The sequence below is a fragment of the Nelusetta ayraudi genome, unplaced genomic scaffold (genome assembly GCF_046127955.1).
Source record: "Nelusetta ayraudi isolate G7.1 ecotype Tasmania unplaced genomic scaffold, CSIRO-AGI_Nayr_v1 ptg000135l, whole genome shotgun sequence".
Lineage (NCBI taxonomy): Eukaryota > Metazoa > Chordata > Actinopteri > Tetraodontiformes > Monacanthidae > Nelusetta > Nelusetta ayraudi.
The window spans coordinates 22,422,972-22,439,299 of NW_027466185.1; the positions used below are offsets into that span (position 1 = coordinate 22,422,972).

Here is a 16,328-nt window from a genome sequence, read left to right on the forward strand (position 1 = left end):
CCAAAACACTCCATCCATCTGCTCCCGCTCTGGCCCATCAGTCAATATTTTCAACGCCTTTGTGGCCCACCAGTCAAAAAGTTTCCCCACCCCTGTTATGGGCCTCCTGCATTTTAAGGAAAGTGAGATTAGTATTGACTCAATGACTCGTCACTTAATACTGCTGAGTAACACTCAGGAGAATAAGGGCGACGGAACATTGATGTATATTTCGCACCATGGCTTGAACGACATTTAGCCAAAGAGCTAAAAAAAAAAAAGAGGCCTTTTAGGGCAGGCGGTGAAACGTGCTAATATGTCAATACTGCGCAAATGGAGCTTGTTTTCCGTGCGCCCTCTAGTGGCCAAAAAAGAGTTGACAGAGAACCTCCGAGGCTCTTGATGTGCAATGTGTTTTGTGTCAGGAGACGCAGAGCTCAGCGACCGAACGGCACGAGTAACGAGTGAGTGAAAGCAGAGGATCGGGCCGCAGCCGGTGTCGTGCAACGGCAAGTGTTTGTCGTTTCATTTGATCAGGTCAGTGTTTCTTTTCTCTCTCCCTCCGCTCACTGCTTGATAGACCGCAGACCGCCGCTGCTGTCACACACGTAAACATTGGGCGAGCGTGGCAGTGATTCTTGATTTATGGCCGCTTCACTTCTTCTCTGCATTAACTCTTTTAAAACGTCTAACCTCCTGTTCTGGTGCTGGAGGTGTCCGATTCACCTGTGCTGGACAGTGTTTCATCCTTGCACTTACGTGAGTCGGAAAAATGCAGTTCGCCAAGTAAGGATGCCCGGGAAGTTTTTTTTTTTTTTTTTTTTTTTTCTCCTCTAGTTTATTTCAGATGTTCGTTGGGAACATGTGCAGGAACTTCTTTGTGCAGGAACTGAATCAAACAAAAGAGAAAATCTAATTTCTAAAGCTAGCATGACGTTTAGTTCGGTTCAGTGATCGTCTTTTAAATCTGGTGCATTTTCTCTCATCTGAAGTCTCCTGCCAGGAAAACTTGATTGGTTGGGAATGGGGCTCCTACCATAAGCTACATTTTCAAAACAGCAGAAGCAGCTTCAGCACAAATCTCTCAAACAGCAGTCGGGGATTTTCTACAATTTGTTTCCTGGCCGCAGTGCAAATGGGGAAACCGAGCAACAATTTCACAGGTGCAGATGGACTTAAGAGCAGCGTCTGCTGCACCTTAAAAAAAAAAGCAGGCTACGATCACAGCAGCCTGGACCCAGAGTCAAGACGATCTCAGTTTCTCTCTGTGGTTCCACATAAAATGGATTGTTTGTTCAGACCAGCTGCCGATTTTATGGTAATTACACAAGTTAATTATTAGAATAACACATCACAATGTTTGTCGGACCAACTCGGAGATTACTGCCTCACTAAAATGGCTTATCAGATTGGAAAGAGAGCTGGAAGCAACGATATGTCCTCTGTTGTTGGTCCCAACTTTATTTATTGATTCTGTTACACAGAGTTAAGATAGTTCAACCACATTCTGATGTAATTCCGGGAGACCACTGGTAACATAACAACATTTTCTGCTTTATCATTTTAAAGTCTAATTTAAAGTCTTGCTTATACAAATCAGGTGTTGTACTGAGAGGGGGGCAGTTTGAGGAGACCCGCTGACCCTGTTCCAACTTTTTGCACCATGAAAAGTGAGGTCATTTAATCGATTTCAACATCACTGTTATGTTTTTAATTGTGAAATAAATGTAGCAGCTTGGACTTGCATTGTTATCACTGTGCCTTGTGCCACAGATTTTGTGCTAGCACCACATTCCCTGGAGGACTGCTGCGTTTTCCTGAGGCCCCGTTTACACTGAGACAGGCTTCTCTGAAAACACAGAAATATACAGTCGGCCTTGCATTTTCGAAAACGTTCGTAAACACCGAAACCGTCCTTTTTTTGGAAATGCTGATGTCACAGCTCTAAACCCCTCCTCCCGCCCTGCAACCTAAGCTGCCGTGAGGTGCAGACGACCAATTACAACAACAGGGACTGGGATATTGAGTCAGGAAACCTAAATGCCAAAAATGTTAGCAAACTTTTACTGGCACGACTCCCAGTCAACCGTAACATGTATCTTGTAAGACTTTGTGTAAAGTAACTTGAAGCAGAAGTTCAACTCTGTCGTGATCTTTCTTTCTGTTCTCTGTGGTGCTCATGTTGTCAGCGAGCTCCTGCTTCTTTAAACACGGCGTGTTTCAGGTGCTCTTCTCCTTCTTCCGCTGTCAGGGGGCAAACTTGCAACGCCACACCAGGCCTGGCATAGGTACTACATTGTTTTCAGTTGTTTCCAGTGTCTCCGTGTAAACGGGAATTTCTTTTTTTAAACGACTGTAAACATGTTTTATCCAGAGAGTTTTTGAAAATGTGCGGTTTCAAAAAAATCTGTCTGCGTGTAAATGGCCCCTCAGGGGAGAGAGTGGAACTAGAGGCTCTACACTGTTAAAACTAAAACATCTTAATCCGCACAGCAGACGAAGCAGCCTAGCAGCAGTGGTGTGTGTGTGTGTGTGTTTGTGTGTGTGGGGGGGGGGGGGCTTCTGTTTTCCATTTTTGCCTTTGGTTTTGCACTTACCGCCCGTCAGCATGAGCGCACACTTGCACATGCAGTTGTCGTTGTCCACGTCCTTGGTGCTGAAGTCGGCGCCGTGGATCACCAGGCTGCTCTGCCGGCCCGCCGTCCCGCTGTGGCTTTTCAGGAAGAGCCTGGAAGAGAGAGAAACGGAGGAGGGAGAGGGGGGGGTCAGATCACATCATGGGTGGTGAAAGAGAGGGAGGAGGGCTGCGGGGGGTCGGGGGGGGGAGCAATAAAGAGACAGCGAGAAGACATAACACACGGCGCGAGACGTCTCAGGAGAGAGTATTTATTTTGTGTTGTGATAAAGTGAAAGTGGAGCACCTGGAAAAACACATATATAATCGGGGGAGGGGTGAGGTGGGGGGGATAAAACAAGGAGCGAGCGCAGGAGACGAATATAATCCATGAGAGCAGGTTGTCTGAGGAATGTCAGGGGGGAGGGGTTCACGCTTCCATCTGCAGAGCCGCAGTGCTTTAATTCACGAGGCCGCAACAACAAGCTGGAACGGCTGTAAACAGGGGGAGGGCAATGAGCGACCCGTTAAACGCATCAGCGGCAGACGCTCTGGTATCTGCTGCTGCTGTTGTTGTTGGCGGCGGCGGCGGCGCTAGTCTAGGAGACAGCGTTAGCGCGAGGCTACCGGGCTACTCTCCAGAGCAAGAGCGCTCCAAAAAACTTGGGGCCTCTGGCCGCTGCTGCCGCTGCTGAGATAAAGATGCTACCGACCTCGCTGATAAGCCGTCAGGTCTTGTTACTCGTTGACGGTCGGGGTTTGAAATCAATAAAAAAAAAAAGGGGCTGCTGAGTTTATATCCTGTTCATGTCGGTTCTCAGACGGGGGAGACGACAAAGCGCTCGGTTAGCACTCGGCAGCCCGTCGGTTTTACCGCGAGGATGTTGGCTCGGTTCTTTGGTCAGCGTATCTGAGACGCTGAAAAACACGGTGCGGCATTTCTCCCGCTGTCCATCAAATCCACGCTGAAGACTGGAGCTACTTTCCGACAAGTGGCTACTGATTTTGGAAGCTTCTTGCAAATATTCCACTACGCGCTCATTGCCCATTCTTGTGCAATAGGAGAAGTTTTCCACGCGGACGTGTTGCGGTAAATGCTCATACGGCAGAGTTTGGAAAGAGAAAAATGGGATGCTCGCAAAGCGCAGAGGACTGAGAGAGCAGAGTGTGAAAGAATTAGCATGCTCAAAAATAGTAAACAACTGTCTTCAGAGGGGGGAATCCAGGTGTTTGGAGGAGTGGTTTGTAAGAAAAGCTGAATGCTCAAAAAGAGTAAACACTCTCCAGGATGGTGGGAAAACAGTTGAAGGGAATTGGAAGTGAGGAGGAGCAAGCCCGAGCTGGTGGAAACTGCCCAACTTCCCAGGTCCAACCCACTCTCTCATCAGAAAAAAGGGAAAATCGGAAGGGAAAACCAGGATTATACAATTCAATGACGTCCTAATAGTGGCTGTTGCTGATTGATTGGGGTTGAACTAAAAGGGGAGGTCCAGAGGTGGGGCTTAGCCTCTGGACCTAAAATCAAACCATAGAAAGGTAGCTAACACTGAGATTTCATTGCACAGGAATTCACCTCAACAGTACGTGTCACATAAAGACGATGGGAAAAAAAAAAAAATTGTAAGTGCCGTCACTAGTGGGGAAACAGGGGCTCGTCGATGTTGCAACTGAGCATCATCTGGTATCAATCCGTCTGACTGGAGAGGCGACAAAGCGGCCCTGGGGTTGTTACCATAAACAGGACGTCTGCGCCGATGATAAGCTTTGCTCCCCACAAGCCAAATTCCTCGGCAAAGTGACAACGAGACAGATCCCTGTCCAGGGCGTGTCTTTGCCCTTCGGCTCTTGCGTTGCCATCAAAGAAAGTTTCGCTCTGCGTCTTTGGGGCCCCCCGCTCCCACATCCCTGTCCGTGATCGACGAGCTTCATTGCATTCACATGTACAAAGGGGAGGAATGGCGGCCCACCGCCAGGGTCCCTGTTGTTGCGTACGCTTCACTCTCACTGGAAGCAATTTCCTGAGTTCACGGGCCGACGACGGGGGACCGCGGGCGTGGAAGCGAAACCTTTGCACTCAGCGGGAGCTTTCCGATGAGAAAGTAGCAGGGTCAACTGAACAATATTTTGTTGGGGGGGGGGGTTTCGAGGATTTGTCCGAGGCTCACCCCGGACACCTCTGGATCGGGGCGTTTGCAACTGCTGGGCATCAGGTCGAACGTCTAGGAAGAAAAAGGGACTCGGCAGGAAAACGTGAAGTCATTTTCAATGGACAAACGACTTCTGTATTTGAACAGCTGTAAAAATGGCTGCAGGTCACAGCAGGGGGAAGTTGACCAAAAGCCACTAAAGCGAGACGTGCGAGCGAGTCACACGGCTCAGTCGCTCGTACCGACAATTTTCTGGCTGCAAACTTCTTAGACATGTGACATAGATACGGGAACTTGTGCCTTCCGAGAGGTTTTCCAGCCAGCGGCTGAGCTCCTAACTCCAGGGTTGTGCGGCTTCTCTGATTGAATTCCCGATTCTCTGCAATGAAACACGAAGACTTGTCGAGCTCTGATAGAGTGCAGACCTTGCAGTCTCGTGTCCGCTTGCCGTTTACCTCGAAGCTGATGAACGGCCGAGCCGCATCGCCGCAAGGGATTTTTCACTTTCACCGTGGCGGCCTGACAGGCCGCTTCTCGCATCAATCGTTTTTTTTCCATCGTTGGGATCCATTACACCCCCAGATGATAAGTGGCCGAGCTGCACCAGAACGGGCCAAGAAATGATGAAGAGGCATTTTTTTTCTTCTTCTTCCAGGAGCCTGTTTCTTCGAGTAAGATGGCATCGAGTAATTGGTTTTAACGTCTGGGGGAAGACATCTGCTCAACTACATCAGGAACTCCAGAGCCAAATCTTGCCGAATCGAAAGCAATGTGATTGGCCAGGAATCTATTTTTTTTTTTTTTTTTTTGGTTTTACTAGGAGATGAAGCACAGGGCTCAATCATTGGTCCCCTTCTATTCTCAATCTTCATTGACGACTTGGTTGAAGTGTGTGAGAAAAAGCTGTATATGTACGCTGATGACTTAACCCTCTATGCTCGCATAAGATCTCCAGCAGATAGGGCTGAAGTGGAGGCTAGCCTGAATCGGGATCTCCATCAAATCTCCCTCAGGGGAAACCGATAGAAGACCACCTTTGAACCTTCGAAGTGCAAGTTCATGACACTCTTGAGAAAGAGGATCCCATCCCACATGGACCTGCTATTCGGCGGGCACAGACTGACCACCACAAATGAGCTTGACATCCTCGGCGTCACGATTTACCACAAACTGTCTTGGTCGAGACACCTGACCAAAATCTCTATCCAGGCTGGCCAGAAGCTGACTGCACTGAGGAGAATAGCCAGTAAACTCACCGCTGAGAGCCGAGCAACTGTCTAATAGCTACAGGTCTGCAGTGTCATGGACCACGCCTCCCTTGGCTGGATGAGTGCTCCACCGTCACATCTTTGCCTACTTGACAACATTCGGAGGAAGGCCCTCAAAGTAATTGGAGTTGACCAGGACACTGCTAGTAGGACACTCTCCATCGACAGCCTTAGCCACAGGATACAGGTTGCTGCTGTTACAGTCCTGTACAAAATACACCCCCCCCCCCTCCCCCCAATGCCCCAGGGACCTCCAGGATATACTCCCTCCACCATACGTCAGACGGCAAACCACCCGCCTATGCACAGCCACGCCAGAACATGCTCTTGAGCCCCCAGGCTCCAACACACGCTCACTGGACAGAACCTTTCTCCACACTGCTGTCCAGGTGTGGAACAATTTACCTGAGCATGTGGTTGATTCAAGAACAGACAGTGGTCTTCAAGCCTTTAAACGCAGAGTTCACAGACAGCTCCTGACCACTCCTCACGCGGACCGCTGAGCTGCAGTGAACCGCATGATTGGCCAATGGATAGTGGACACATTATCTTACTTGGCTATTGTTCACGATTGCATAAAAAAAAAAAAAAAAAAAAGGAGGGTAATTTGGTTTCAAGCAATGATTTCTCTCAGGGGAGAAATATTGGTGAACAGCAAATGAATAGATTTCCTGTTAATATTTTGCTTTTCTTTTTTATTTGGGATCAGAGAAATATTCAGAATTGTGCAAGGATATAGTCAGGTTGAATCAATGGAGGATAACCTACCCAGTGCAAACAAATGAATTCCAAGGAAGCTTTTTTATATCACCCCATAAATCTCAAGTCAGCAACAGGAAATAACCAGCCAGCGTCCAGGAGCTGAGACATTGTTTCCACACAGTGGGCCAAAAATGATTTTACACGCTTTTTAAAAAAAAAATGTAACAGAGACTTTGAGTTTCGTGTTTCGGTTGGACCTCAGGTAGTGTCTCAGTCAACTATGATAAAAGAGAATTCACTGCGGGAGCTGCTACTGAGTGTATTAGAACGGAGGACGCAGTGCTGCTGAGGGGTTGTTTTTATCTGTGATATATATCCAGTGTGATCTAGGCTTTAACGGACAAATATCACAGGTCCCCTAACAGCACAGCTTATGTTTCAATTTAAAATCACTTTTCATCCCTGAGACATTTTTCTTCTTCTCTGCATTGAAGTATTAAAGCGAAGGAGCCAAACCCGCGGATAAACTCCAGCGTTTTGTTTGACTGAACTTGACGATTGTTTTCAGCTGCAGCGTTTATCAACACCTGCTCATTTGTATGTGGGAACTGGCCAGATGTGCACGACTGACAAATTTCATGTGGACTGACTCTGGCGCGAGTTTTTGATGCCTGGATCTGCACCAGGTTTCAATTTTCATTTGATAAAACGAGGCCAAAGTTCAATGGCAGGAAATAACTGGACACAGCTATGAGTGAAACATACGTTTTTTTTTCTTTTGCACCAAAATAACAATCACCCATGCAAGCCAACTGTCTGAACTGAAAATGGAGGTTTCATTATCATCATGCTCAGGGTCTAATATTTATTTAGAAATGTGCGCAGGTAAACGCACTCAAGCTCTGATGAAACCTGATTAATCTTGACTTTTTAAAGGCTCTCTTGCTTCTCCAGATGCACAGAATGCGACCGATTACACTCAGACCAGCAACGCTTGTGTTTGGGGCTCCACATTTGCAAACGCGTTGGCCGTTTCCCCGGCTCTCTTTCATGTGACACTTCCCATTTCGCCGAGCACCGTGTTACACCAAGCAGAGGATGCCGCTGTCATAACTTCATGACCTAATTCCTTCGAGGGAGGCTTGGGTGAGGCTGGAAAACAATGTGTCCAGTGGAATCTGCGTTACCCCTTGACATGGTTCAAGTCATTCTGGGAGGATTCAAGTGAAGGAATTAAATTTCCAGGACTGGACTGCAAGAAATCGCTTTAAAAGCTGCTCTTAAAATGTCAATACGTATCTCAGGGCCGATGTGGTCGAGCTTATCAACCAGGCTGTTCTTCTGTCTTGAGACACAAAGGCAGCAATCCAGCCCAGTGGGCGTCGCGCACGTGATGCCGCACACCTGGCAGTGATTAACCCCCTGCACTGCAGCCTGATTGGCCCATTGCAAAGGTTAATCACCTCGACCAATGGCTCGCTTCCTGCTGCAGGACCACAGAGGTGCCGACGACCTCCTTTTGGCTGCACCGCTGGGTGTCGTAAAAGAACAAAAGCAAAAAACGTATTTCTATGTATTTCACCTTCTGACTAATGCAAACACGATGTACAGTCTGGGAGAGGCTAGCTTGCGGTGCGCACGATTGATCAGGCGTTGTCCTCAGAAGGGTTGGTTTAGTGGAACTTTTCCAAAGCGGCTTCGTCATCAACTGTAGTTCGCCTTGTGTGTGTCCTATGGAACTCAAACTCAAAGAATTCCAACAATAAGGGAGCGTTGAGGGTAACGTATTTGTCACTTCCCATCAAAACAACAGGGGGGAATTTACATTTTTGTCCAGTTAAGCGCAAGAGTTCATTTGGTGGCCACACACTGTGTGCGTCCTGTAGGCTATATGATTTCATCCGTGTATTCCAGATATTGATGAAGGTAACCCCGAACTTCAAGCTCGGATGATCTATGCTCGACAAGGTGGTCCTTCAGTTCGATTTCCGTAGGTTCATTTTCATCATTTGTTTGGTCACACTGTTCATCAACCAATTGAAAGCTCATTCAGGTTTCATCTTCAAGTCATTGAGGTTGGAGTGACATGGAAGTGCAGCCTAAGTGAGCACGTAAGACTGAGAAACAATTGAGAAGTTGATGTTTGGTATACAATGAGGACAGCAGAGATGTGTTATAAATGAATAAATAGATCCTGTTATCTGTCTTGTTATCTTTTGATTTCATTTAATTAGAATTGGTATTTAGCCTGAGAGCTTTTGTTTTTAAATGTTTATTATCATTAGAAATAATAATAATAATCTATGCATCCATCCCTGCTATTGTTCATCATTCCTGCCAATAGAAATGAGCATTTTAAAGACTTTCTTCGAGGGATCTCATTCTTCCATGCAAAGGTTTTAAGTAGACATAACTTGAGACATCCAAGATTATCTCGGTGTGAGTCTTGGAGGAAGAAAAAAAACTAAGAGCGAGAGAGAAAGAGAGGTCACTGCGTCTGGAACCTCGATTGCTGCCAATTTCTTTTCAAAAGCCTCACACGAGAAACGTCTTTACAGGATCTATCTGATTCCACAAAGAAATGGGGCCATTACCGCGAGGAGAAATTACTGGATCTTTGAACTTGGCTGTCAGAACGAGCAAAGATGTGGAACAGAGATGGAAAGGCTCGTTTGAAAATAAACATAAAAGTCCTTATTTTTTTCCAAGAAGGAGTCTTTGAAGGTACGTTTACAGCTCTATCCATGCGGCCTCAACCTGTGGCTGTGCATGTGTGGAGCTGCTGGGGGTCTTAGAAGTCAGCCAGGTTTGGGGAATAAATGTAGCGCTCTGTCCGGCGCTGAACCCCCACCCCGCCGACAGCTATTATTTAAGCCACTCACTGAATCTGCCACATTCTCAGAAATATATCTGAAATCAATTTCTAGCCCAGAAAGAGATCAAACACTGACGCCATAAACTACATATTACTTGGAATAACAAGATGAAACAAAAAGACAAGCCTGAGAGCTAAGCACGGTAGTAAAGCAGACAGTAGATGAAATTGAAAATAAAAGCATTGGGAGAGAATTTTCAAAATGTATTAATATGGAAACCACAATATTATGCAATAGCACATTAAGACCAGTCTGAATCCAAAGATTTTGGTTTATACTTGAAAAATTCATTGTTTTCTGTTCCTCTTGAATGTTCTGGCAGGCGAGCCGAGGGTTTTTCTTTCTTCCTGAGAACTCAGACTTTGAGAAACAGATAAACATACAGAGCCAGAGATCACTATCTCTATTCACCATCACTGTTTTTTATCTAGACTGCAGTGCAAATGAAACGGATTTAATACCATGGAGTTTGACTTTATTTTTTTATTTTGTTGCTGTAGCATTCCTGAAACATTCAAAATATTATTCCTCTAAAGACAAACTATTATGGTGGTATTAAGTTTGCGCTGTCAGTGGCAGATATGCATGGTTTTTTGGGAGGACACTTCTCCCTCTTCCCTGCACCACTGGGGCACCAACTAAATGCCCTCAACTGAAAGAAAATAGTTTTCCTGTCTGACCGTGACAGTGTTTCTTGTCTAAATCAAACACGGTCATATATCGCGCTATGCAGATGATGCTGTATTTTGCTTGATAGTTCCCTTCACGCCACAGGGGTTAAATGTAGCTCCTGATGACCTGCAAAAGGTTCTGCCACTTTTTCTCTTTACTGCTGGGTTCAGAGGAGGTTTTCTGACTTAGTGATACGCGCATCGTGGGTATTTAATTTAAAGCCTGGCCACAGTGGTTTACTCCATGAAAAGGCAGTCGTGTCACCAAGGACCTTCTCAGGAATCGCTGTGAATCCACACAATCCTGTTTACCCAGGCCTGCATTTCCAATTAGCGTCCTTGCATTTTGCTTACACGAGGCTGCAGTTTGACTTTTGCTTTACCCCTTGCGGCTCGCGTTAATGGACGCAGCACATTTTTGCAGCAAAACAACTTTGATAAATGAGGGCAATTAGCCGGATCTCATGATTCGACGGCTATCGTTACAACAATATTTGCAGGTCGTCAAATTTATGCTGCCATTTTATTATTTTTCTTTCTGCAAGCCGCGTTTTATCACAGCAATCAAGTCATAAATACAGGGGACCTTTTTTTCTCTCTCCCTCTCTCCTTGTTTACAAAGACACTAACCTCCGCAATTACGGCGACCCAGCTCACAATAAAGAAAGAAATCTAACGACCACATTTCACAACGTTGAAGAGGTTGCGGTTCAGCAGAGGCTTTGTTGCCACGGTCAAACCGAATTTAATCCTGGAAGTATGCTCCATGTGATTTGCTCACTCCAAACGTATACAATGTTACTGATGTTGGCTTGACGCTGTGCAGGCGCACGCATTGACTTTTGTTACTTTATTTCTTTAAGTGCTGTTGCATTTATGTAGCTGCTCTGTGAATCTGCTCCTGGCCCTTCAGCTTTTCAGGACATTTTATTTTCTTTGGTTCGGAATAGGAAAATGTCCAGGCCAACAGATGCATATGCAGCTTGGCTTTTCTTTCAGGACAGTGGGACAAACCCAAAACTTGTGTCCTGAATTGACTTCCAAAATCTGATCTTCGACCCGAGTCATGTTTTCTTCACCTGACTAATTCAAAGGATTTATAACTAACACAGAACTACATGTCTGCATATACAGTATTTCAACATCTTTGTAAATGAAAACCTAATTATCGGCATTTCAAATAAATTCTAATCAAACAGGGAGACAGCTATTGCACAATTATTTAAGAGGTGATTAATGATGGATTTCAAATGAATTAGAGCCCAGCAGCCCACTGTAAATGTGACGTAAATGTTCACTTCATTCTGTGTCTGGAAGCTGGCAGTAAGTCAAAACATTTCCTGGCGGCTAATTTAAAGTATTATTGATGATGAACGATGAGCTGTGTGCAGTGTTTAGACATATTGTCCAGTTATCTCCAATTGGCCCTGTCTGACTCTGAGATTGCTTACGGTTCTTCAGCTTCTTATTTTTCAACACGTGTGACTGTGACGGAAAGGCAAATAGAAAGGTCTTTATAGATGTTTGTCTGACTCACACACTTACTCAGTCTGTATTCCAGTAAACCACCAAGAGGAATGATAACAAGGGGGAAAAGAGAAGGGATTTTTGCAAACCCAAAAGGACCGCTCACGTCTTCCACGGCCTTCTTTCATGTCTTTGGCCGGACAAGTACAGTTTGTGGAACACTGTTCAGTGACTGGCTGAGCTTCCCCAAAGGATGTCCTGCTACAAGAGCTGAAGGTAGCGAGACACAGAGCCTGGAGAGAGAAGGTGGTAGTGTCGCTTTGTCTCAAGCCCGAACCATCTGGTTTGTATTGGCCACTGCTTCTGAGCGGCACTGCGATATTATCACACCACAACCATTTTTCAGGAACAGGTCTATTTATATCAGTCAGTGGAGTGTTGATCGCGCTCCTAAACAGTCTGAGACAGAATCCAAAATGCGAGCCAGCCCCGAGTGAGCCAGAAACGTCTTTCCATCACCTCACAAGAACCATTGATTGCATAAAAAGATGGGCAGAGTCAACGTGACGTCACCCACTGGTTTGCGAATACCCGTTCGAAAGCATAGAGATTGGTTTACAGTCAGCGCAAGGTGCGCAATGGTTGGAGCGTGTGGCCCAGTGCTCGCCCAGCCGCTGGTAGGTTGACTACACTCGGCTAATAAATCTACAATAGTCACGCCCACAACTTAATGACCTATTCTTACTTATATTGAGACAAAACGGACGTAAAGGTCTATTCATTTTTTTATTTATTAATAAGGGATTTCCATCCATCCTCTGTCTTCTATACCCGCTTCCTCCTGCACTCAAGGTTGCAGGGATCTGGTGGAGCCAATCCCAGGTGTCACTGGGCAAAGGCAGGGTGACACCCTGGAAAAGCCGTATTAGTGATTTTGACTTTGATTTTGAATTAAAAAAAACCTAATTGGAACATGTTTGTTAAGGTCTGAATGTTATGCTTCTTTTTGCAACCAGTTTTGGCGGCCTCCGCTGGCCATCGATGGAATGCATGTTTTTGGCCCTTATGTGTTGGCCTCCTTTTTGAAAATGGAAGGACTGCCCATCTGTATTTACTGTCAATGGTAACAACAGAGGGGTAGAATAGGAAACAAAAAGCAAGAATGAAGTTATTTACAAGTCTTCACTCGCTGGAAAGTCTGCACGAGGTTCGACGGTGTGCAGTTGCTGAGCAAAGTGCTCTTAAGAATAATACGCGGACCCGCACTGTGTGTGCGTGCCAGGCTGACACGCCTGACGAGTGCCTGCGCATTAAAACTAGAGCATTAAAAAAAAAACAAAAAAAAAAACGGCTTTTCACACTGAGTCAAACCTCAACTCGGTATCAGATCCAAAACACGGGAGGGTTTCGTCCCCGTCCACCTAAGTGCGATCCATTTCTCCAAAAGCTGAGAGGGAGCCAAGTCCAGGTCCACTCTCGCCTCAAGACCTCCGTCATCACCTGACAACAATCAGATATGGCAACGCACTTCAAAACCTCCCTGTTACATGAAACCACCAGCTTTCCCTGCACCTGAGGTCAGAGGTAAAGGCCATCAGTCACACAGTCGACTCTCCTTATCAGACAGAAAGAGGCGTCTCACCTCCTCCACTGAAGCAGCCATGGGACTTTCTAGGTTTTCTTCTTCTTTTTTCTTTCCTCCCAGCAGCCGTCCACATGTGACGAGGCCAGTCGACCGCCCCGGTGCAAGGCCTGTTATCACAACCCCTCTCAAAATAAAACAGAGCGCTTCCCGCAACGCACACGAGGACAACGAACGTCCATCAAAGGGACAGTTTTAACGATGAGACGAAGCAAAACATCATCGCATGTCGGGCATTCTGAGAGCAGCTTCACCGCAGGCTTACGCAACCCAGTGGAGTTGAGTAAAGTGCCTGGAAAGCTCACAGTTTCTGGGTTTTGGCATGTTTGTCAGAGTGTGTGGGTTGACTTTAATCTCTCTCCCTCTCACAGTTTCACAATCTTCTGCTTTGAAGTGATGGGGAGCGCACGTCCTTGTGCGCACGCGGGGACTTTTAGCCACTTTGTCACTTTTTGCAAAACATCACTTCAAGATGGTGTTTCGCACATGAAACGTCTGTAAAAAAGCTGCTTCACTTCCACTTTGTGCAAATGGGCCAATGTCAATTTCCCTCCGTTACTTTTATAAGCCTCATCCTGCACTCAGCTTTATTCATTTTATTATTATTTTTTGAATTCAAAAATTAAAATCAAATACTGCTTCGAGCATTTGAGGATAATGCTTTCAATATGGGGGCAAACACATTCCGCAATGACATGCTAATGATCAGTCAACTGTTTGCGGGGTCCTGCTGAAAGTCAAACCTAAAGTTTTCAACATAATGATTTGTTGTTTAATTGGTAGAGTTCAAATTTCACTGCAATACACAGTCTGATAAAAAAATTGCTGAAAAAAGCAAAAACGAAAAAACCTTCCTGACCTTAAATTTCTATTATTGCAGGAAAGTAGTAAAAAAAAATCGGTCATGCATTCATTTTTTTTTTTACAAACTTTACCTCACCGATTAATAGGTGAATAATTGGCCACATGTCAAACTCGGAGACCAAAAGCATTTAATATATATTTATGCTGGGAGAAAGTGGTGCCAAGGTCAGGAATGGTCCCTTTTAATAATTTACATTCATTTATTCGTACTCAGACCTCAGGTCTTTATGGCTTTAACATGAGATCCAAATATGTGACTGCCATTAAAATCAGTGAGGGAAAGAAGAGAGAAAAAAAGAAGCAGTTATGGCGTATGAAAAGCGGCCTGTGTGTGCCTGGGCCTGAAAAACACATTAGCCCATTCCCCGGCGTTCCAAGCGGGCCGACGTGAACACTGTCTTACCTGTAGTTTTGTTTCTCGCTGCCGATCTGGAAGCGGTCGTACAGCGAGAAAGCCTGGAGTCCGTCCCAGTCTGTCAGCTCCACCCGCAGGGCGTACTGCCTCTGGCTGGTCAGCTGGTAAACGTACTCGTTCCCCAACCAGTGCTCGGCAGTCAGAGTCCCGAAGCCCTGCGAGCAAGAGAGAAGGGAATAAACAAAAACAAGAATGTTAAGGAAAACACAAAACTCGCCAAATTCTACAGCAAAAAAGAAAAGAAAATGTCCCTGCTGTGTCTGATTTCCTGCTCTTTTATAGTGGGATGGAGGGGAAGGCACATTTTCCTGTTTATGGATTGATTTGTTGCTTTTTTTGGGGGGGAAATCAGATAATGGGACAGAACATTGTGTCATAATAAATAAAATGGCCCTTTATTGAGAAATGATTCTTTTAAGAAATTCCAACATCCCCTCCCGATTTTGGACGCGAGCGATGCGGCCAAACACTTTAACGATAGTGAATAACGTGTCAAAGAACCAAGGGGAAACATTTACAGCGGCTGTTTGGCATGAAGTCTTAAGTCCTATAAATACGCTCAAGATAATTTTACAATCGATTTTTACAGTTGATTTTTATTTGCATTACGTTATAGCTCAACTTCATATTTTGATTTGATTTGTTCTGAGTTTTATGATTTTGCGCTAATGCTAAAATAATAATACAATACAACAATGTATATAACAATGTATATATATATATATATGTATATATATATATATATATATATATATATACATATATATATATATGTATATATATATATATGTATATATATATATATGTATATATATATATATATATATATATATATATATATATATATATATATAATGATATATTTCATGACACCAGAAAACAGGGATTATAAACCTTTGTTCACAATACCCTTTTTGACCATTAGATGCCACTAAATCTTACACACTGGACCTTTAACACCATAGAATTCTGACTAAATCTGTCGTCAGAAAAAAAAGAATACACCCTAAATTAATACCAGCTGAAACAGACACACACCATTTTCCACCCCCCCCCCACCAATCAGATCGCACACGCCTGCCTCATTATTACCAAGAAGGCTTCTTTTTCCGAAAAATATACGGCACCGCACGCGACGGACCCTCCTCCAAAACAACCGCGAGGCTTTTTGGGTCTGATCAGAGCCGCTCCCGGATCGCAGGCAAAGTGCTTCTGACAGCGGCGGGAGCGGCAAGCTGCAAAGGTTGGGAAGAGGGGCGGGAGTGTCGGGTTGGTGATGGGGCTCCATTAAAGACCGAAAAAAGAAAGTAGGAAAGGAGGACGGGGAGGAGGTGGGAGGTCGGTGCTCTGAGGTTGGGTGTTAGAGGGGGCAGGCCAGTCAGGGAGATGTGTGTGTGTGTGTGTGTGTGTTTGTGTTAAGTGTGTGTGTGTGTGTGTGTGTGTGTGTGTGTGTGTGTGTGTGTTTGTGTGTGTGTGTGTGTGTGTGGTGAGGAATGGGGAAGGAGGGAAAGTAAATACGAGGCATTCCTTCGGCCTTATGCACGTCCTGCTGAGTGGGTGGAAGACGGCGAGTGAGCAACCCCCCCCCCCACCACCCAGCTTCTTCGCTCACATTGGACAAGATGAGACGCTCTGACGTATTTACAATTCACAGATTCTTATTTTCTCCGGTAAAGCTCTTGA

At 45.3% G+C, this 16,328-nt stretch overlaps 1 protein-coding gene across 1 annotated transcript in view; it reads right to left on the reverse strand.

Moving 5' to 3' along the window:
* Nucleotides 1-16,328, reverse strand: part of angpt1 (angiopoietin 1) — a 58,506-nt gene that overhangs the window by 5,642 nt on the left and 36,536 nt on the right. The window contains exons 7-8 of the mRNA XM_076011275.1: nucleotides 14,634-14,800; nucleotides 2,577-2,707 (exon numbers count right to left, since the gene is read on the reverse strand). Of these exons, the coding sequence (XP_075867390.1) occupies nucleotides 2,577-2,707; nucleotides 14,634-14,800 (298 nt within the window). The remainder of the gene's footprint in view (nucleotides 1-2,576; nucleotides 2,708-14,633; nucleotides 14,801-16,328) is intronic.